At 46.7% G+C, this 23375-nt stretch overlaps 1 protein-coding gene across 1 annotated transcript in view; it reads left to right on the plus strand.

Moving 5' to 3' along the window:
- The window catches only part of ABCA13 (ATP-binding cassette, sub-family A (ABC1), member 13), a 402303-nt gene that overhangs the window by 91373 nt on the left and 287555 nt on the right, over nucleotides 1-23375 (plus strand). Inside the window, exons 21-26 of the mRNA XM_010831050.1 lie at nucleotides 2068-2195; nucleotides 3122-3237; nucleotides 3915-4033; nucleotides 14793-14987; nucleotides 19056-19220; nucleotides 20110-20287. Coding sequence (XP_010829352.1) covers nucleotides 2068-2195; nucleotides 3122-3237; nucleotides 3915-4033; nucleotides 14793-14987; nucleotides 19056-19220; nucleotides 20110-20287 — 901 coding nt within the window. The remainder of the gene's footprint in view (nucleotides 1-2067; nucleotides 2196-3121; nucleotides 3238-3914; nucleotides 4034-14792; nucleotides 14988-19055; nucleotides 19221-20109; nucleotides 20288-23375) is intronic.

Raw genomic sequence — 23375 nt, forward strand, 5'->3', positions numbered from 1 at the left:
GCATGAGGCCTTGGCCGGAGTCTTGCCCAGCCCCACCCTCCCCAGGCCTCAGATGGACAAGACTCCGGCCAAGGCCTCATGCTCTGAACACCACTGGTCCCAGGCTTCTCGTCTTCCTTGCTCCACAATTCAGAGGTTCCGTGTGGTGGCCCCTTTAGGGGACTTGCATTTTGATGCTCAGATCACATGCAGAGTTTGTTTGTGCCCAGGAAATCCCAAGGCAGGGACTCAGAGGCCAGGACTCTCTACTTTGACACCTCAGAATTCTTCACATTTGACTTGCTTGGAACGCACATTTGTTAGTTCTCTGATCATCTGAACAATTCATGACTTTCCTTTGTGAGAGTGATCAGTGGCAGTTTTGAGAAAGATATTTAGAAGCGTTATTAAAATGTAATGTGTTCTCTCAGCCTTAGCACCATCTTTGGAGAAACCTCTGTGCCATGAGAGTGAAGTGGAAGGAGAAGCCATTGTGCAAAAGAAAACAGATGAGGCGGAGGTCCAAGCAAACGTGTACACCCATGGCAGCCACAGAGGCAGGAACAAGGGAAGCCCGAGGCCAGGGACGCTGGGACAAACTGCTGGACTGCATGCCTACTATCCAGAACTTGTCTCAGTGGATCTGGAACTTTGAATGGTCTCCATGGCCATTCTGATCTCCTCAACCACCTTTGAGACACTCATCTTGCTTGTATCAAAGCAGTCCCTTTTGGTCCTTTGCCCTGGACCTGTGACATTATGGGCTAGTTCTCTTCTCAGTTGTGGCTGAACGTAACGTGTACAATACATCATCTCTTTTGCTGTCTTAGCTGAAGGAAAAAAAAATAGTATGTGTTGATTTACATGAGATAGGGGCTTCCCTGGTGGCTCAGTGGTAAAGAATCCGCTGGCCAATGCAGGGAACTAGGGTTCAATCCCTGGGTCAGGAAGAGTTCCTGGAGAAGGAAATGGCACCCCACTCTGGTATTGTTGCCTGGAGAATCCCATGGACAAAGGAGCCTGGCAGACTACAGTCCACGGGGTCACAGAGAGTCAGACGTGACTGAGCATGCGTGAGTTACATGAGATGAGATTTCCCCAAATCCCCACAACCTGGGACTGTGCTTGCAATATCAGGAAGAACTGGGTGATGAAATAAATCAATTCTGATGATGTGAAATAAATGATATACAGCAGAACTATATTTAAAATGGGTAACCAACAAGGACCTACTGTATAGCACAAGGAATTCTGCCCAGTGATGTGTGGCAGCCTGGATGGGAGGGGAGTTTGGGGAGAATGGATCCATGTATATGGATGAGTCCTTTGCTGGTTATCGGAAACAACCACAGCACTGTTAATTGGCTATACCCCAATACAAAATTAGAAGTGTTAAGTTTGGAGGAAAAATGATATATAGCAGAACTGCTGAGTCCAGGGAAGTGTGTATAGGTTTATATGTGTCTGTACATATAAACACATGTGATCTCCTGCATTTGGGGTCATTTTATAATTTAAGTGAAGTTATATTTGCCAGTTAGTTTTATGAATTATAGGTATTTTACATTCTTATCAATTTATAGGTATTATATACTTTATAAAATGATCAGTCTTTTATACAGCTGTTTATGCTTGTAAAAGATGCTGATAACATGTCCATGGAGTCTTAAGAGTCAGGGCCCAGACCAGGGATTCTTCCGTGGGGCTTCTCCAAGCACCCACTTCTCCTGCCAAAGAGTGGCCTGGCACCTTCCTTGAACAGTGTCTGTTTTCAGGCTCTCAGCTGGGCAGTGCTGGTCCTTGCCATGCCCTTGTGTCCGCTGGGTAAATGGCAGGGCCAGGCAGAGCAAGGCTCTCCTGGTTCCCAGCCAAGGGCTCCTTCCAAGGCCTTGCAGTGTGCACCCAGGCAGTTGGGCAGGATCAGACATTCTCCGTCTCCTCTGCTCTGTTTCCTTAGAGTGAGGACAGTGGGCTGGCAGCTGTGTAGACAGTAGACTGACGGTCCATGTGATGCTCGGCAAGGATGCCAGCGTGTCTGGTTGAGCTCACGCCAACAGTCTCCAGCTGTATTACTGCTGTGTTTTCTAGGAATTGGAAAAGATATGGACCTCTCCCCATCAACTAAGCTGTGAAGGCCTTCACAGGAATCTCTCCAGAGCCTTGGAAAGCTTCAGAAGCAGTTTGGAAGATGCCAGTGAGCAGGACTGTGAATGCCAGTCTGGGCCGGCCTCCAAGCCACACACGTATGCCCTGGTGGGGCCCAAGCTGCCTCAGTCTCTCTCTTCATAAGGACGATGTCGTGCATTAGTAAATTATGAATCTCAGGCAATAATGTATAACATACACCGTTAATGGCTCAGAGGGTAAAGCATCTGCCTGCAATGTGGGAAACCGGGGTTTGATCCCTGGGTCAGGAGGAGCCCCTGGAGAAGGAAATGGCAACCCACTCCGGTACTCTTGCCTGGAAAATCCCATGGACGGAGAAGCTTGGTAGGCATCATGGGATCACAAAGAGTCAGATACGACTGAGCAACTTCACTTTCACACACCGTTAATGTACACATTAATGCATGTATTTTCTCACCCACACCAAAGTTTCCCATGACTTTTAACTTTTGAAATTGTAAGTGGTAGGAGCAGCATTAGTGCTGAGGCTGGCTTTATTGGGGAACAAGAAATTGAATCAAAATGTCAAGATTCAACGTTACAATATGGTAGTAAAGATGTTCTGTAGAGTCAGGCAGTGATTTTCCAAAGCATCTTCATACTGGGTTAATTTGCTCTGTGTTCTCAAAGTGTTAACCCTCAGAAAAGGAAGTTGGGGACTTGTTTCTGAAAGTGACTTATTCCCAGAAGAAATGGTGTTCCTCTGACTTTTTGGTATCCTCATTTCTCGTACATTCCATGGTCTACCCTAACTGTTCTTTCTGCATTTATGAGAAGCCATTTGTTATGCATCCTTACTCTCCTGCCTCCTCCTGCCTGGCAGGGGGTGTCGTGATATTAATGGGTGTCCACACACAGACACATCGTGTGTCCAATTATCTGAGAAATTTTAGGGAAACGCAATCTTGTTATCTAGCTCATTTCCTGGGAACTGAGGCAGTGTATTCAACGAACATTGTTCCTGGGGCTTTATCTTGCCTAAATTAGCTTTAATTTCCTGCCATTTTAGGTTGGCCCAAAGCCTGGAGAAGACTTTATTGTTGTCTGGGAATCCCATAATGACTTTTCTTAGCAATTTCACAGTAGCTGAGGGTGAGTATGTAGCTCCTCCAAGTGTGCTTGATTAAAAATTAAATTTAGTTTCTCACACAAATATATCATTAAAATAAAACATGTAAAGGGTGAGTTATGCTATCTATATGTGGTAAATAGCAATTTAGAGCCTGGATGCTCTGATGTATTTGGGGCTGAGAAGAAAGTCCTAGAATCCTGGGTACCAAAACGAAGAAAGGATGAGAGACGCTTCTGTGGTCCAGGAGTCTCCCTGGCCCTGTCTCCCTGTCTCCCAGTCTTATAGATCCCGAAGCCCCCTTGCATCACCGTGTCAGGTCTGAAGAATTCTGGCAAATCTCTTGTTTGGAAAAGTGAGATGAATAGATATGTGGGGAGAAGTGAGTTTCCTTGGTCACTGTTCCCTTGGTGGGGACACTTCTTTCTAGAGTAAAATTTAAAATGCATGGGTCTTAGAGGAAGCAACTGAGCAGAATTACCACATCATCTGGGGTTTTGTTTTACTTCTGATACAAATGATCGCAGCACCCCCATGGAAGAGTAAGGTTTGACTTTATTTGGTGCTTGTTATGGGCTGGATGGAGTGGAAGAACAGTCCTTGCCAGGTTTTCATGTCAGATCTTATCTTCACTACTTCAGTCAGGAGTAGCCCGAATATTTATTATTATAAGATTTCCTTCCTTCTGATTGTCTTTCAGATGTAAAAGTAAAAGATTTGATGCAGAATATCAGCAAGTTAACTGAAGAGCTCCGATCTCTGCACATCTCAGATGGAACCATCAACAGTATTTTAGAAGCAAACATCTCCCACTCAAAGGTGGGGTTGCCACTTCTGTTCATGGCTGGGGCTGCTGACCTCCTGTGGTCCTACCCCTACCCCACGGCTGGGGATCCCCTGTGAACTGTGTGTGTGTATTTGTTAATTGCTCAGGTGTGTCTGAGTCTTTGCAACCCCCTGGACCATAGCCCATCAGCCTCCTCTGTTCATGAAATTTAGCAAAGAATACTGGAGTAGGTAGCTGTTTCCTTCTCCAGGGTTTCTTCCTGACCCAGGGATCCAACCTGAGTCTCCCGCATTGCAGGCAAATTCTTTACCGTCTAAGCCAGCAGGGAAGCCCCTGAACCATGTAAATGGAGCCAGAAAGGAGATCACAGAACACGCTGGCAACCCAGGGGCATCATGATCTGCTGCCAAGACCTTGGAGTCTTCAGTTTCATAATAGTGTCTTTACCAGAGTTCAGTTCAGTTCAGTCACTCAGTTGTGTCCTACTCTTTGCAACGGCAGCATGCCAGACTTCCCTGTCCCATCACCAACTCCTATATCTTGCTCAAACTCATGTCCATCAAGTTAGTGATGCCATCCAACTCTCATCCTCTGTCGTCCCCTTCTCCTGCCTTCAGTCTTTCCCAGCATCAGGGTCTTTTCTGATGAGTCTATTCTTCACATAAGGTATTGGCCAAAGGATTGGAGTTTCAGCTTCAACATCAGTCCTTCCAATGAATATTCAGGACTGATCTCCTTTAGAATGGACTGGTTGGATCTCCTTGCAATCCAAGGGACTCTCAAGAGTCTTCTCCAACACCACAGTTCAAAAGCATCAATTCTTTGGCACTCAGATTTCTTTAGGGTCCAACTGTCACATCTATACATGACCACTGGAAAAGCCATAGCTTTGACTAGATGGACCTTTGTTCGCAAAGTAACATCTCTGCTTTTTAATATGCTATCTACGGTGGTCATAGCTTTTCTTCCAAGGAGCAAGCGTCTTTTAATTTCATGGCTGCAGTCACCATCTGCACTGATTTTGGAGCCCCCCAAAATAAAGTCTGTCACTGTTTCCATTGTTTCCCCATTTGTTTGCCATGAAATGATGGGACCAGATGCCATGATCTTGGTTTTCTAAGTGTTGAGTTTCAAATCAACTTCTTCACTCTCCTTTTTCACTTTAATCAAGAGGCTTTTTAGTTCTTCGGTTTCTGCCATAAAGGTGGTGTCATCTGCATATCTGAGGTTATTGATATTTCTGCTGGCAGTCTGGATTCCAGGTTGTGCTTCATCCAGCCCAGCGTTTCTCATGATGTACTCTGCATATAAGTTAAATAAGCAGGGTGACAATATATAGCCTTGATGTACTCCTTTCCCAATTTGGAACCAGTTTGTTGTTCCACATTTGGTTCTAACTGATGCTTCTTGTCCTGCATATAGATTCCTCAGGAGGCAGGTCAGGTTGTCTGGTATTCCCATCTCTTTAAAAATTTTCCACAGTTTGTTGTGATTCACATAGTCAAAGGCTTTGGCATAGTCAGTAAAGCAGAAGTAGATATTTTTCTGGAACTCTCTTGCTTTTTTGATGACCCAACGGATGTTGGCAATTTGATCCCTGGTTCCTCTGCCTTTTATAAATCCAGCTTGAACATCTGGAAGTTCACGGTTCACATACTGTTGAAGCCTGGCTTGGAGAATTTTGAGCATTACTTTGCTTGCGTATGAGATGAGTGCAATTGTGCAGTAGTTTGAGCATTCTTTGGCATTGCCTTTCTTTGGGATTGGAATAAAGACTGACATTTACCAGTCTTGCATCCACCGCTGAGTTTTCCAAATGTGCTGGCATATTGAGTGCAGCACTTTCACAGCATCATCTTTTAGGATTTGAAATAGGTCAACTGAATTCTATCACCTCCACTCACTTTGTTTGTAGTAATGCTTCCTAAGGCCCACTTGACTTCGCATTCCAGGATGTCTGGGTTTAGGTGAGTGAGCACGCTGTTGTGATTATCTGGGTCATGAACATCTTTTTTGTACAGTTCTTCTGTGTATTCTTGCCACCTCTTCTTAATATCTTCTGCTTCTGTTAGGTCCATACCATTTCTATCCTTTATTGTGCCCATCTTTGCATGAAACGTTCCCTTGGTATCTCTAATTTTCTTGACAAGATCGCTAGTCTTCCCCATTCTATTGTTTTCCTCTATTTCTTTGTATTGATCACTGAGGAAGACTTTCTTATTTCTCCTTGTTATTCTTTGGAACTCTGCGTTCAGATGGGTATATCTTTCCTTTTCTCCTTTGCCTTTAGCTTCTCTTCTTTTCTCAGCTATTTGTAAGACCTCCTCAGATAACCATTTTGCCTTTTTGCATTTCTTTTTCTTGGGGATGATCTTGATCACTGTCTCCTGTACAATGTCATGAACCTTCATCCATATTTCTTCAGGCACACTGTCTATCAGATATAATCCCTTGAATCTATTTCTCACTTCCACTGTGTAATCGTAAGGGATTTGATTTAGGTCATACCTGAATGGCCTAGTGGTTTTCCCTACTTTCTTCAATTTTAGTCTCAATTTGGTAATAAGGAGTTCATGGTCTGAGCCACAGTCAGCTCCCGGTCTTGTTTTTGCTGACTGTATAGAGCTTCTCCACCTTTGGCTGTAGAGAATATAATCAGTCTGACTTCGGTGTTGACCATCTGGTGATGTCCATGTTAGACTTGTGTCTTGTGTTGTTCGAAGGGAGTGTTTCTATGACCCGTGCATTCTCTTGGCAAAACTCTGTTAGCCTTTGCCCAGCTTCATTTTGTACTCCAAGGCCAAATTTGACTGTTACTCCAGGTATCTCTTGACTTCCTACAAATTTTGCATTCTCGTCCCCTATGATGAAAAGGACATCCTTTTTGGGTGTTAGTTCTAGAAGGTCCTGTAGGTCTTCATTGAACTGTTCCACTTCAGCTTCTTCAGCATTACTGGTTGGGGCATAGGCTTGGATTACCGTGATATTGAATGGTTTGCCTTGGAAACGAACAGAGATCATTCTGTCATTTTTGAGATTGCATCCAAGTACTGCATTTCAGACTCTTTTGTTGACTGTGATGGCTACTCCATTTCTTCTAAGGGATTCTTGCCCACAGTAGTAGATATAATGGTCATCTGAGTTAAATTCACCATTTCCAGTCCATTTTAGTTCACTGATGTTCCTAAAATGTCGATATTCACTCTTGCCATCTCCTGTTTGACCAGTTCCAATTTACCTTGATTCATGGACCTAATGAATGGTTGTTGCTGACCATGAAAAGACGTAGGGATTCTTGGCCTCCGGAAGAGAAGAACTCAATCTGGGGCCAGAGTCGAGGCTTGATTGCTCTGAGCTTTTGGGCAATAGAGTTTTATTAAAGTGTTAAAGGGATAGAGAAAGCTTCTGACATAGACATCAGAAGGGGTCACAAAGAGTACCCCCTTGCTAGTGTTAGCAATGGAGTTATATACCTTATACCTTTTAATTAGTTATTATAGTGAATAAAAAAAATGTCTCAAGTTTGTGAAAATTTTATGAGACCTACTCTCACAATTTACAGTTTAGGATAACAAGATTAGAATTTAACAATAGAAAGATCCTCCAGACCCACTCCCATAATATACATTCTAAGATATCAGGATTAGTCAGAAGGTTTTCAGGAAGGAGAAACTGTCCTCCAGCCGGATACATTGTTGTTATATAATCCCTAGTACAGAATTTAAACTGAGTTTTGTAATTGACTGAGACTACGGAATGCAGAGGAAACAAGTTTTTCCTTTCTCCTCCTTGAGAGTTCCAGACCCCCAATCTCCACTTTGAGAGCCCCAGACCCCTTTCTCCTCCTTGGGGACCCTGAACTTCTTATCAATCTGCCTGGGAATTGACTCTCTCACTAACATTCCAGGTTCCTATGCACTGTTGTTCTCTACAATTGTTGTCTGGACTTGACCAGAGTTAGAAAGGGTAAAATTGGTGGTGATGTTCGTTCCTGATTCCCAAACTGATTTCCTTTCAGTAGGGAATGGTCTGCAAGCTGACAGCATGTTGGAGCAGTGTGACAGCAGCGGGCAGGCCACCGCCTGGTGGGTGAGGAGCACTGAGGGCCCAAGAGTAAGGAGATGGGGACATAGGCTGGGTTTGCCCATGCAGGGCAGAGCAGGTGAGCTTCATCTGGATCCTCCGCAAGTGCTTTGCTGAGATCACCTTTTGGCTCTCACATGGGGGTTTACTTCCCTGTTGGTAAAGAATTTGACTGCAGTGTGGGAGACCCAGGTTTGATCCGTGGGTCAGGAAGAACCCCTGCAGAAGGAAATGGACAACCCACTCCAGTATTCTTGCCTGGAGAATTTCATGGGCAGAGGAGCCTGGCGGGCTATAGTCTGTAGCAACTGAAGCGACTTAACACCGCAGAGGTTGCTGCCTGATTAGCAAGCGGCCGCCAGGTGTCGCTGACGCTCTGCCGCGGGAGGGCTGGGCCCTGCAAGGGCTTGAGGTCTGAGGCGCCTTTGCGGTTGAGGTGGCTGTGCGGTGCTTTCTTGTGTGTGTCCTTCTGACCATGTGGGTCACTGCGGATGGTCACCCGAGTGGCTGGATGGTGAGGCTATCGGCAGGGGCGTTTAAAAAGCTTGCATTCTTGGGATTCAAATTAGTAATGTAAGTTAGTAATATTTGCTGTGCTACCTAAGTGGATACATGAACTCTTGTGTGCCTATAAATCTGAGATAATAAATTCATGTTTGGTTAAGTGACACTTGGGCCCTAGATTCTTCTAGATTGTTAGGTTGATGGCAGCATCTCTTAATACATATTATCAGTAGTAACTTCGGCATTTCTCTCTTTGAACTTCTCTGCCTTTCCCTGGTTGGGAAGACCCCCTGGAGAAGGAAATGGCAACCCACTCCAGTATTCTTGCCTGGAGAATTCCATGGATTGAGGAACCTGGTAGGCTACAGTCCACGGGGTCTCAAAGAGTCTGAGCGGCTTCGCTTAGCTTCGCTTCGCCTTACCCTCAGCCAGTGTTGAGTTTGTCACCTACCTCAGAGGTCTCAGAGCTTCCAGAACGTGGAGTCCGCAGTTCCCCAAAGGCAGCAGGTGTCTGATGGGCTGGCTTGCAAGATAAATAGATGTGTTTGTGCAGCAGAGTTCCAGAAGCATGTGTGAGGTGGCGTTTCAGTGTGAGCCATGCAGTGAGGGAGTCCCTGGGCGTAAGGAGCTGCCCCGAGGATGGGGCTGAGGGCTCAGACGGAAATGGGGAGAAACCCCCACTGTGAGAAGTCACGGGAGAGCCGCAGGTTGGCTGACTCGGGTCAGGGCTCCCAAGGAGGCAGAAAGGGACGGAGCCGGCCGACCGGTGGGGACACGGGCATCCGGGAAGCCCCTCTCTCCCCACGCTCTGTCTGTGAACGCCTGTATCTCCAGGTTAAACCTGAAACATAGACTCCTGGGTCGTGGAGTCCACGTCCCGGGACTGAATCCCCTCCCCGCGCCCGAGGCCAACCAAGCTTCCTACGCTGGGATGCGGTGTTCTTGGCTCAGGTCAGCAGTGACTTCCTCCCTGTGTGTTCCAGGCCACATTTTTATTCTTTTAAATGTCACAGCGAGGTCTAAGAGTTCAGGACCAAATAGACTGAGAGAGCAACCAGAGGCGCTTCTTCTCCCTGGATGCTCTCAGCTGGGGAAGACTGGGTTCTAGCATCCTCAGCAGCTTTGTCCCTTCCCTCCCCCCAGCACCCAGGTACTTATGGAGGGAGGAAGGGAAGGGCTGCCCCAGCTCCCATCTCTCCTGGGAGGCTTCTAAAGGGAAGAGGTACTCTGAAACCTTGTCTTATTTATGTCCCTCGGGCAGAAATGCGTGCATCTGGTGGGCCTGGCACAGTTTCTCTCTCTCACTGGAGGAGGCTGTCACTGAGCATCAGGAGCGACTGGTGCTCTGTTAGCTGAGAGATGCCTGGTCCGGATTCAGCCAGCTCCACACGTCCCATTTGTTACAGCACATGAGGCTTGTCTTCTGGAAAGCTGCAATGGATAGTTCTTGGTGTAACTCGTTTCAGAGTGGACCCCGGTAAACAACTGGCTCATTCTGGCTTTTCTCTTCCCTGAGAGAGAAAGAAATAATTACTTTGTGAGTGGAGTTAAGAGTTTCTGGCCCACGCAGAGGACTGTGGCCAGGTGTGCCCTTTAAGGGACTTCCCTGGTAGTCCAGTGGCTGAGACTCCGAGCTCCCAATGTAGGAGGCCTGAGTTTCATCCCTGGTCAGGGAACTAGATCCCAGGTGCTACAAGTGAAGATCCCGCATGCCACAGTGAAGATCTAAGATCTTGAGTGCCACAACTAAGACCCTGTGCATTCAAATGCATCAGTAATAAATATATTAAAGAAAAAAGGCACCGCCAACCATGCAGCATTTTACCCGAGGGAGCTGGTGCTAGCCTTGCCTGCAGGTAACCCTACCCCTGTGGCTTCAGATTGGAGCTTACATAAGGCCCTTTTAACTTGGGGAGCTTCAGACCCCCACTGTCAGTAAAGAAACAAAAATGTTGAATGGCCCCTCTAATGGGGCCTCTCTTTCATTACTCACACTTAGGTAAATATTTTTAAGCCTAAGTCTTAAGATTGATTGCATTAATTTCTGCAGAAAGTATTTCTTACCGATTCTGGCCAATTATTCTAACCATCAAGGTGTTTTCAGTCCTGATCCACTTTGCAGAGTGTCATTTGTCTCTCATCTTGGCTAGTCACAAAGGAGAAAATCACACCATCTGTATCTCATTCGTGTTATCAGTGTAGAAAGAGGCTTGTGACCTGAGCAGTTGCCAACTCACACCTGTTTAACAGTTTGGGCTCTTAGACCAGCTGTAGCACAACTGGTAACTTGTGTGTGTGCTAAGCCACTTCAGTCATGACCTACTCTTTGCAACCCTGTGGACTGTAGCCCACCAGGCTCCTTTGTCCATGGAATTCTCCAGGCAAGAATACTGGAGTGGGTTGCCATGCGCTTCTCCAGGGGATCTTCCTGACCCAGAGATAAAACCTGCATCTCCTATGTCTCCTGCATTGGGCGGGAGAGTTCTTTACCATTAGTGCCCTGGTAACATACTAATCTAATAACTCTGCCTTTGAAAGAAAATGACTTTGAATTGATCTGGCATGATTTTAGCAATTGCCGTATTCTTAAAGGGCTCGTGGCTAACCCAGGGTCAGAATTCACACCAGGGCTGACATTATCTGACAGTCATTTCTAAAGTTTAAGAGATAAAGCTAAGGTGGTTTTACCTTTTTTCTTGACTTCTAAAACACTCTTGGTGATAGACTGTTATACTGTCTGAAGCCCTGGGAGGAGGGGGCCCTGGGGATGGGCCGGGGTTGGGGTCTTGGCGGGGAGTGGAGTTTCCCACCAGGCCTGCAGCTGGTGGGTGACTGTCTTGGGGGCAGGCCCTCCCTCTTACTGCCAGTTCAGGACAGGATGGGGGGCTTGATGCTGGCCCATAGACTTTTTATAGGAGTATGGAAGCAAAGAAGGAATTCACTAATTTAACTCTCGTTCTTAAATTCAATACTTTTCAATCAGTAAACCCATCTAATTCTTACACATCTTTCCTCACATTCCAGTAAGTCAAGCTCTGTTTTTGCTGTTAGCCTCCCGTCAGCTATAATGGATGTCACTGGGCTGTGTGTCATTTATAATGATCTCGTTTGGTTCTCCCCTTGGAGCACTTTTGGGTCTTGTTATCGTCTCTTTTGCTCAGATGGATAAACTCAGGCTAACAGTGTTGACCTCTGGGAGGTCCCACAGGAGGAGTTGGAGTTGCCTTATTCTGGACCCTTCCTGAGTCCTCCCCATGGTCTTCCCACTGCGTGTGGCTGCAGCTCTTCCAGATGGTCTAGGAGCCACCTACTGCCCTCTCATTGCACCCATCCAGGCCTCTTCATTGTGCGGGCAGATCCGAGCCTGATGGGACCCTGGGAGCCGGGCCCCAGCTCCTCTCTGTCCTGTAGAAACTGGTGCCTAGTATCCAGTCCCACTTCTTTGCTTTGAAAAAACCGGAGGTGGTCCAGTCACCTCGTGTGATGTTCCCCATCCTTCCCCGTCACTGTCGGTGCTTTTCTTCTAGTCACAATTAGTCTGAGAACAGTGATTCCTCCCAGTGTTTCTGTGCGCCTCTGAGTCTGAAATTACCAGCTGTGCAAACCCACCTCTGAACTGCTGCTCTGAGCGCAGTTAGCGTTTTGGCAGATCCCAGGAAACAAGCTCCTGCTGAAAATGCAAATATCTCTCCTGGCGATCACTTCCACTTTTATAGGGAGTCTGTGAACGCAAATGAATGTCTCATCGAGTGTGTGTGTGTGTGTGTGTGTGCTTGGATCACAGTGGTGGGGAGCTGTCTGCCCTGGACCCCTGGCTCCTTGAAGTTTTCCAAGCAAATGTGGACACGTAGGAAAGGTGCTGGCAACTTGGCATCCGCATGTTTAATTAAACTGCCTGGACCAGTCTGAGCTGAAAGATGACTGACTCTAAAACGGATTCACCCATGATATTTTGAGTCCAACAAAACTGAGTATTTTCTCTGTTTTTCTTACTCCCTGCCTGTTTCAGGTGCCTTTTATGCATGGAAAGTGGTCACAGTAAAATTAAAAACAAAGATAAAGAACGAAGTAGGGAGGCACAGAGCAGGCATGGAAGCAGACAGCGTGCAAGGCGCTGTTCTGTATGTGGTGTGGCCGTGAGGTTTCTGCATGAAGGCAGCCCCTGGGCCCTCCCCGTTGGTTGAGAGACATGTATACAAGTTTTAAGACAAATGTTGTCTTTAGGGCTAAATTCTAAATGATGCATGGAATATGATCTTTCTTGGGGACCACGCTTGATGCTGAGATGGTGCAGAGGGACCCTCACCAGCTGGTTCTGGTTGGTGCCCACATGAGACCGGGGCAGTGATCCCGACTCAAGGAGAACGTCCATGGAAGTCTGTTTTACAGAACTGGCCAAAGAGGGGCTTCCCTAATCAAAGTGAAGGGTGGATGTACATTACCCCCCCAACCCCTCTTTGAAACCCTCTTTCAACCAGAGGCATGCACCTTCCCTTAGAGACCGTGATGGAATAGTGGAACGAGGAAATCTTTCCCAAGGTACATCTGTGCCTCCGAAGTCCCCTATGGAAAAAGAGCTTTTGGTTAATTAGGTATGAAAACAACATCTTTCTCAAAGATTCAACATGTCCATCAGCATATTAAATTCTCTCTCCATTTGTGATGGTTAGTTTTATATGTATATAGGGCTAGGCCACAGTACCCAGATATTTGGCCAGATAGCAATCTAAGTGTCCCTGCGAAGTTATTTTTTAGATGAGATTAACATTGAAATCGTAGACTTTGTGCAGATGGTGGTTGTTGTTCTATTGCTCAGTTCTGTCTGACTCTTTGCAACCTCATGGGCTGCAGCACGCCAGGCTTCCCTGTCCCTCACCATCTCTCTGAGCTTGCTCAAACTCATGTCCATTGAATCAATGACACCATCCAACCATCTCATCCTCTGTTGCCCCCTTCTCCTCCTGCCCTCAATCTTTCCCAGTATCAGGGTCATTTCCAATGAGTCAGCTCTTTGCATCACGAGGCCATCATGTTGGAGCTTCAGCTTCAGCATCAGTCTTTCCAATGAGTATTCAAGATTGATTTCCTTAAGGACTGACTGGTTTGATCTCCTTGCAGTCCAGTCTTGAGCAGATTACTCTTTGTACTATGGGTGGGCCTCATCCAATAGGTTGAAGAACTAAGTAAAAAGACAGAGGCTTCCCGGGGAAGGGGGATTCTGCCTCCAGGTGGCTCCTGGGGCTAGTCTGCCATGTTGGCTTGTCCCTGGGCTTCCCTGATGCCAGCCGACCGTGCAGAGCATGGTCTTGCCAAGCCCCGACAACTGAGTGAGCCAATTCCTTAAAAAAGTCTCCCAGAAGATGCGCATCCTATAGTTTCTGTTCTCTAGAGAACCCCCATTAGTCCATCGTTCTACCTCTTAATGATGCTGGGGGCTTTTTATGGCATTACATGAAAGCATCTGATGAGTTCTCCATGTTTACAAGGCTCCTAATAAGGGAACAGTAGCTCTTGTTCACAGAGGGTCCCTCTTGGCTGGAATGTTTTGCAGTAATCGCAGCCATCAGAGTATGAACACAACAGGAAGTCTGCTGCTTGTTTTAAATTCTGCTTTATAATTTGTCACATTAACCAGAAGACCATTAACCGGAATTCATTCCCAGGCAGAGACGCAGCCCCGGCCTTCTCACAGAGGGAACAGCGGTGTGCCCAAGAGCAGCACAGCTGTCCTCGGGCCCTGCTTTTCACACTGTTTGCTTTTTCTTTTCAAAAATGATAACTGCCTTGGAAATCTGGTTTCCAGTTGGAGATGGAGGAGAAAAAATGGTTCACGCTGATAACAGTGAAAAATAAAAAAAAAACTGATAACCTGAGAGCAAAGGCTAAGACTCACTGTCAGAGGGAGAGACACAGACATGACTTCTGAGAGCACCTTGGGTGGAGGGTGGGAGGCAGCTGGGGGCCTGAAGGTCCCAAGTCATCACTCTGTTGCCTACAGATTCAGGGGATTATGTGTACATTTTGGAAACCTTTCCCTTCAAAATGTTTGAAATAACACAGGGTTTGGGGAATCCATGAAAATGCAGGTAAAGCCTCAGCATCTTGGGAGAATGGGCTTTCCAAGGTCTCATCACTGAGGCGTTCTGAGTCTGGGGACTCCACATCTCAGGCATAGTCATGTCCAACCCTCGTGCTTTGACACAGGTGCTGCCCAGTGCCCTGACAGTGGCTTTGTCTGGAAGTTGCAACAGGGACATTCTTCAGCTCCTGCTCCAGTTCCCTGAAGATGGGAAGTCCGAGTCTGCAGCGAGGGAGCTGTGTGGCCTGCCCAGGGCCCAGGTGTTTTCCATGATCGTGGTGTTGGCTCGAAACCTGGACCTGCGGAACTTCATTTACAAGGTAAGGGGAAGGCGGGTGCTGGCCTGGCTTGGGCAGCATGAGGGGCCGGTGTGGATGCCTCAGGGCCAGCAAGGCAGGTGCAGAGTTCACAGCCTTGGCCTGTCCCCGAGCCTCCTGGGCACCACCTCTGGGTCGGGGGGCTTGGAGTCAAGGGTTGCTCAGGAGATTTTCTAGGGCCCTTGCAGTTAGACCCATCAGGACATTTGGCGTAGCATTGGTGCAGTCAGCGTGCTCACTGTGGAAGGACCAGTGAACAGAGTCACCACCCGAGCTTAGCACCTGCTCCCTCCTCTTTGAGGAGCACTGGTCTGACTTTCTCTGGGAGGCTGGGTTCTGCTGCCCATCACCCCCAGTGGCCCCTCTGAGTCAGAGCCACTTCCCTACCTTGGCCATGACCTCCTCTGCCCCCCGTTACATCCTGGGGCACACGGACTGTGTCCCATGAGGGGACGTGCCCACCTCTGCTGTGGCCTGTCCAGGAGAAGGTGTGCAGATGGTAGGGGGATCGGGCAGCCCCTTCCTGTGTGAACCAGCTTGTTACCTCCCCCACCGCCACCACATGCCCACGCCCAGCAGATGAGGGGAGGGAGATGGGAGGAACCGACGGTTATAGTGTGAGTGAGAAGGAGCTGAAGGTGACCGTGGGGACAGCTGCCTGGGGAGCCCAGCCCCTGCTGCACACAGGAGTTATGCCCGAGGGATTGCACGCACATGGCTCATGGCCTCAATCTTACGCTCTTGGTCCTGCCTCGTCTACAACTTCCTCATCTTCCGGCCTCCACTCTGTTTATGTCTCCAGACCCTTCACCCTTGACCTCTAGGGGCTGGTCTTGCTCCAAGTTTCTCCCCAGGGAGATCAGCCGACATCTGGGCCGATCGGAGTTAGCACGATGGCTCGCTCCACATCCCAAAGGACAGTTTCGGGCTCAGGAAAAGGCAGATTTGCCAGTCCAGTCCTGTTTCCTCCGTGGCCTCCCTCTTTTCAGTAACTCCAAGAATCCAGTGGGTGGATGTTGTATCATACACACACACACGGAACAAAGAATAACTCTCAGGATGAGAATTAATTCTGAACATTTCAGAATTTTCGTTTCAAGCTCACAAGCAGGAGAATGAGCATGTCCTGAGTCTCCATGACCGGTGAGGCCGCCCCCACCGAGGAGTGTCCGGACCTCCAGCTCATGTGCAGGCGGGTGGGTCCTGTGCTCAGCAGGCCTCTTCACTGTGCCACGTGCACTTTGGGAAACATGCTGCCCGGCAGAGGCCAGCTCTCTTAGGCACACAGAAGCGACCGATTTGAAACTGGTGCTTCTCGGGCCCAGATAGTTACTTTGACAAGGGCCATAAGGATGGAATACTGGGTTGGAGTCGCTCTCCCAGACACCATGAAATGGACACCACCGTTAGTAGCACCAGCTCCTTCTAATTTCCCGGCTCCAGGGAAGCCTGTCGGTCCATGGTGATGCTCTGGTGTTAGAGCCCTATGGACGCACATGGGAGCCACACCAAGCCCAGGCATCAGCAGGCTCAGCCTACGCCCCGGGCCTCTCGACTGACAGCGAAGCTAAGGTGCATTTCACAAGACACCATTTGTGGTTAATGTCCAGTGTGTTCCTCTGGCCTTAGCTGCTGGGTCCCAAATCTAGCCACGCAACAGCCAGTGTCCCTGAGGGCAACTTCTCAGGTGCAGCTGCAGTTAGAAAGGCGGTGGAAATGTGACAAGAGCCAGCGCTCCCTTTGCTCCTGTCCAAGGTGTCTCTGTTGCCTTAACTGAGGACAGTCGCTTTGTTGAGTGTGTGAGGGACAGAGCGGGGCTTCTGTCCCGCAGGTCATGGGCAGAGCCAGCAGCCGTGTGGCAGGTACAGAATTGTTAGGGGCCAAGGCCCGAGTATGCAAACCTGGAAATTCAGATGAGAGCAAAGGGAGGAGACCTACCGTGCAGCCTCCACCTCTGCGGGAAGAGGCAGAGTTTGCTGACTTACCCATTCATCCAGAGACTGGTATTTTTTGGAAATTTTTATTTATTTGTTTGTTTGTTGACATTTTCTCCTAACACAGTCTCCAAAAAAACTTTTTTTTTTGATCTGGACCATTTAAAAATCTTTATTGAATTTGTTGCAATATTGTTTCTGTTTTGGTTTTATGGCCATAAGGCATGTGAGATCTTAGCTGTCTGACCAGCGATTGAACCCACACCCCCTGCCTTGGAAGGCAAAGTCTTAACCGCTGGACTGCCAGGGAAATCCCATGACAATCTTTTAAAAAATTTTTTAACCTTTTATAGTTGGTTTATAGTATTGTATTAGTTTCAGATATATAGCACAGTGATTCACTTATACATACATGACTATTTTTTCAGATTCTTTCCCCTTATATGTGTGTGTTCAGTCATTTGAGTTGTGCCTGACTCTTTGTGACCCTGTGGACTGTAGCCCACCAGGCTCCTCTGTCCATGGGATTCTCCAGGCAAGAGTACTAGAGTGGGTTGCCATGCCCTCCTCCAGGGGATCTTCCCAACCCAGGGGTCAAACCCAAGTCTTCTGCATCTCCAGCACTGCAGGCAGATTCTTTACCACTGAGCCACCTGGGAAGCTCCATTCCCCTTATAGGAAAGGGGAAACAACCTTATGGATTATTACAAAACATTGAGTAGAGTTCCCTGTGCTAAGCAACCAGTATTGCCAAAGGCTGTTCTAGTCCCTGTGGCCACATCAGTGACCACGACAGGCAAAAATCCCTGCCTCCATGGAATTTGCATCCCCAAACCAAGAGGATGCCATGCATAAGTCAAGTGTAGAGCATTCAGTGGTGACGGCACAGGTGGGTCCCAGGATAAGGAGACACTGACGTCTCTAAAGCACCCAGGTTGCATTCCTGGCCCTGATCATCCAGCTGTGATGCTGTGGGAACCCTTGCATCTCTCTGAACTCAGGTTCTTCACCCACAAAACCAGCCCCAGCACACAGCCTGCAGGGGCAGGGAGGACTGGAAAGGATGTGTGCTGTGACCTAGGAGGACTGGAAAGGATGTGTGCTGTGACCTAGGAGGACTGGAAAGGATGTGTGCTGTGACCTAGGAGGACTGGAAAGGATGTGTGCTGTGACCTAGGAGGACTGGAAAGGATGTGTGCTGTGACCCAGGGAGGCAGTGGATAGATGGAAACTGTCTCACACGTAACAACTATCTCATTTTGACTCTCTTCTTAAATTTCCACTCAGGGCACCCCAAAGACAGAAATATTTTTTTTAGACTAAAAAAAATGTTTTTTAGTTCTATCATTTTTGCTGTTGTTTTCCAATTCATTAATTTCTGCTTCTATCATTATTATTAAATGTTTCCTTTTTTGATCTCTTTAGGGGTAATTTTGTTGCTCATTTTCTAACCTCTTAAATTGGATGCTTAATTATTCAATTTTTTTTGTAAATGTAAGTATTCAAGGTTAAGACTCAGCCTTTAGATACAGATGCAAACTATTTTGGGCTTCCCAGATGGTACTAGTGGTAAAGAACCTGCCTGCCAATGTAGGAGATGTAAGAGATGCAGGTTCCATCCCCGGGGTGGAAAGATTCCCTGGAGGAGGGCATGGCAACTCACTCCAATACTCTTGCCTGGAGAGTCCCATGGACAGAGGAGCCTGGTGGGCTACAGTCCATGGGGTCACAAAGAGTAAGACATGCCTGAAGTGACTTAGCACACACGAACTGATTGTTTTATTTATTCATTTGTTTGTTTATGGCCACGTCGAAGGTGGGATCCTAGGTCCCCCACCAGGGATCAAATCCTTCCCACGTGCAGTAGAAGTACGGAGTCTTAACCACTAAACTGCCAGAAAAGTACTAGAAAGAATTTTGAAAGTGGTTTGAATTTTAACAACAGGTCCCATCTGCCCGTGCTTTACGTGCTGACAATCCCGGTGCGGTAGAGTGTGCTCCAGAAATGGAGCCGATAGAGAGGACCTCACAGGGCACAACAGAGGTGTCTCCCAGGCTCAAGAGGATAAAATCCAATAACACTCTTCACTCCCTTCACTGTCCAGCGTTGGTTACGTCGTGTTGTGTTTCTTTTGAGACTCTGCTTCCTGCTGAAGCCAGCAGCCTGCTGAGGGCCCTGCTGGACGTCGTGTCCAGGCTCAGCCACCTGCTCCCCAGAGCTGGCCGCGTCCTTGAGCGCCTTCCCGCATTCCTCCATGAATTTAAGATCACTGCTTTGCTGGATGCACCCGACTTCCAGCAGGTGGGTGTTTGGTCTTGGCCCCGAGAAAGGTGTGGACCCTCTGTGTCTTTGTGTTTGCTCCTTTGTTTTTCTTTCTCTTTCAAAGTCTGAAATGTGCATTGATGACCAAGCATGGGGCTGAGGGGACCTCTTAATGGTTCTGGAGGCAGCAGTGTTATGACATCGTGATGAAGAGCAAAGCCTGGGGTGTCCTTCAAAATCCGAGGAAGCAGACTCCAGGGAGGCACATCCATCCATGCATGTGTGTTTTCTGTGACCTAAGAAATCACAGAATTGATCATCCACACAAATGAGATTCCAGGGGTTTTTTTAGCTTCTCAGAGAATACATTGCTTTCAAAAACCTCAATACATTTATTTGCACACAAATAATTGGGTTACAGATTACGTATTGCAAATACAAACACAAAGTCCAGTGAGGTTAGTATCCTGAGGTTCGTTTTGCTTGGACTCTGTCTGCCTGGAATGAAATGGTGGGGAGGGGGCTGTGTGGGGGCCTGCTGAGTGGGAGGGGCAGGATGAGGGGCGGGTGGTGTGTCCTTGGACCTGCCGTGGAGGCAGTACTCGGGTTGGTCATCAGCTGAGGGCTGCTTTGATGATCCTCAGGCATCTGGGAAATTTGGTTGTAGAGACACATATTCATACTATTGGTTAGTCTGAGTTAGTGATATTTATTGAGTAATAATTTATGTGTGTGTATGACATTTGTCTCTTCAAGCATATAGACTAGCAAAATCAAGGGCAGAAAAGACTAAAGCTCAGATACTGTATTTTTGACGTGGTGACAGTCTTCTGTGTTCCTTTGGAGGAGGGACGGCAGGCTCAGGAGCCTTTGAGGGAATCACTCTAAGCCACTGTTTGCCTGGGACTTATTTTTCTTTTGTTCTCAGACTTCACAGAGTAACCAGGCCAGAAGTTCAGCCATTGGTTCTTTCCAGTCTTTGATGAAGATGGTTTGCAAGGACCAAGCATCTTTCTTTAGCAGCTCTGACACCTTTCTTAACTTGCCTAGAGTTCATGAACTCTTAGGAGATGACAAAGAGAAATTCAACATTCCTGAAGATTCAAGTAAGAAAACAGTAATCCATATGTGTTTAGATTAATTTGCATTTTGATAATTAGCCCTGCTTTGTACAAAATACTCAGTCTGTGTGGAAATTGGGAACATACTTGCCATGAATTTCCTGTTCCACCGTCCAACCTGTGTCCTTCGTTTAGTGTAAAGTCAGTAAATGCTGGTCTGGCAGTTGGCTTTGTAAGACCCCTGCACCCTTGAGCACAGGCTAATTCTGTTGCCTGTGATGCCATGGAACTGGGTCTTAAATTCTGGTGCACCTGAAGCCCCAGCCCTTTGGGATCCCGGGATAGCTAGCGACAGTGAGAGGTCCGGGTTTCGGTTCCTGCAGGATGGCTGTCTCACAAAACCTGGAGAGCTGTATGTGGCCTCCCACAAACTTGCCTTCTAGATCAAGCTCAGTAGCAAATAACGGCAGAGTTAAAAGTGATTTCCTGGCCCTACTTGAAGTGGATGCATTTTGATTAGAAAGACAGACTAAGGGTAAGCGTGCTGATAAAGGTTTAGACTGTTCAGTCCCACCAGCAAGTGGGGTGTCTTCGGTCCAGTGACTTCACGTCTCAATCATGTTCATCTTGTGTTTAACATGGAAACTTCATACCTGCCTCCTAAGGTTATTATGAGAGGTATTAGGAGTGACGCCTGCTAACTGCTGAGGACCGTGCTCTAGTGTGTCCTATGTATGAATTACTCTTCCATGCTTCCCAGCAAGTCAGCGGTTTAGGACACACACACTCATCATCTCATAGTCTGTAGGGGCCACAGTCTGAGCACTGACTAGCTGGGTCCTCTGTCGGGACTGACAAGGCTGCAGTGAGAGTGTTCATTGGAGGTGGTTGTTGGTAGAACTCACTTTCCTGCAGGTGTAGGAGCCCTGATGGCTGCATCTTTAAGGACAGCAGTGCATCTCTTTCACAGGGGGGCTTCTGGACTCTTTTAAAGGGTTTGGCTGATGGTTCAGCCAAGATAATCTCCCCTTTGACCAACTCTGGATAACCTGACCATGGGTGTGTCCACACAAGAAGGCATGTGTGCCTTGAGGCCATCTTAGACTTCTGTCTGCTGTACCCAAGACCCCTCTTTCTGTACTTGTGCCTGGGATGGATGGAGGTGTTGATGGGTCGAGGGGAAAGGAGAGTGTTGGACTGTGTAGAGGAGGAGCTGCAAGGTTCCTGAGAGCTGCCTAGAGACAGGGTGTTGGTGTGTTCATCAGCTGATGGGTAATTGGGTGGCTGTTGAACAACATATAGTGTGGCAGTGTAGATACACATTAAGGCTACTAATGTGGATACTTTTGTTGTCTCCTATACTAATCCTCATTTCCTCTTTTTTCTTGCATATTGGTTTTTTGACGATTATTGATTTGTTCATCAAATCCAGTCATTCAACCATTTATCCATCCATTTATCCTTCCATCTTTCCAACTATGGATCCATTCATCCTTCCATTGATCCATTGATACAGTCATCCATCCACCCATCAGTCTGTCCATTCAGCCATCCATCCACCCATCCACTCATGTATCCATCCAGCCATCCATTTATCCATCCATCCAGTCATTCATTCACCTAACACCGAGGACCAGTCTTTCTGGGTTCTTTCATACATTTATTTCAGGTGATTATCCCACTAACCATAGGAAATATTAATACCTTCATTTTTCAGTTGACATGATAGAAGTTCAGAGAAGGTTAACTGACTTGCCCAAGTTCACACAGCTCCCAAGTGGCAGATGTCAGGATTCTTGGTTTCAGATTTCTCTTTATGTTCATATTCTTATATGTTTTCCAAGCTAAAAATTGCCACCATCTATATTAAGCTTATAATTTCAAGTATAAGTTGTTAAAATATCAGTAAGAAGGATAACCTCTATACTTAATGCTATAAAAGTCATTATGGAATCATGTACTTAATTTATATTTTGTGAAATTATTTCTTTCAATTTTATTGTGTTTATTTAATAAAAGGAATTTGCTTTTATTTTCAAATGGGGAATTTAGAAAGATGAAACTAATAGTGAAAATTATCATAACAGTAATTTTCATACACTGGGTATTACAGATAATGGTATCAAAGCTAAGATAATAGTTTCATTTTAAATATTCTCTTTGGGAGTAAAAGAATGGGTTATACTGAAGCATTTATCACTAGCTTAAAACCTTTAATATTTGATTACTAATATTATCATGGTAAAGGTGCCACCTTCATTAGGTACCTATTGGTTTCGTCAAGTAAACCTTCCATTGAAACCAACCAGCACCACAGCAGGTATGAGTGCCATCACAAGGAATTGATATTTGGTGAAAGCTAGGCTCTTTAATGGAGAAGGCAATGGCACCCCACTCCAGTATTCTTGCCTGGAAAATCCCATGGACAGAGGAGCCTGGTAGGCTGCAGTCCATGGGGTCGCTAGGAGTCGGACACGACTGAGTGACTTCACTTTCACTTTTCACTTTCATGCATTGGAAAAGGAAATGGCAACCCACTCCAGTGTTGTTGCCTGGAGAATCCTAGGGATGGGGGAGCTGGTGGGCTGCCGTCTATGGGGTTGCACAGAGTTGGACATGACTGGAGGACTTAGCAGCAGCAGCAGCAGCAGCAGCAGGCTCTTTAATGTAACAAAAGTAGTCAGTACCTCAATAGTTAGTCAGTAGTCGCAACAGTTCTTCATAAATGCAACAAAGGAAAGCCTGTAGCATTTCATAAAGCTAAATCTTTAGGATTATGAAAAAGCCTGTAGCATTTCATAAGAAAAACCTAATTCTAATCTTGATACTGTGACTGTTGAAATGAAAATTTTCTAGATTAAACACCAGATGCATTCCTTTTACATCACTGTTTTCATTTTCAAGTGTCTTTGTCATTATTTGGTAGCTTTACTGATGATTTAGTTTAAAAATGTGAAAATCATATTTCCTTTTCATTCAAAATATCGATGGGAACAAAGTTTTGAGAAAAGAACTGCCGAGGACCAGCCCCGGCTGATCCAGGGTATTCGAAGGAGAGACTGCGTCGGCGACCTATTCAAATGGTAATTAGAGATATAAAGAGTAATAGAATGAGGATAGCTCAGTAGGAAAA

Source organism: Bison bison, unplaced genomic scaffold (assembly GCF_000754665.1).
Source record: "Bison bison bison isolate TAMUID 2011002044 unplaced genomic scaffold, Bison_UMD1.0 scf7180017864522, whole genome shotgun sequence".
NCBI lineage: Eukaryota > Metazoa > Chordata > Mammalia > Artiodactyla > Bovidae > Bison > Bison bison.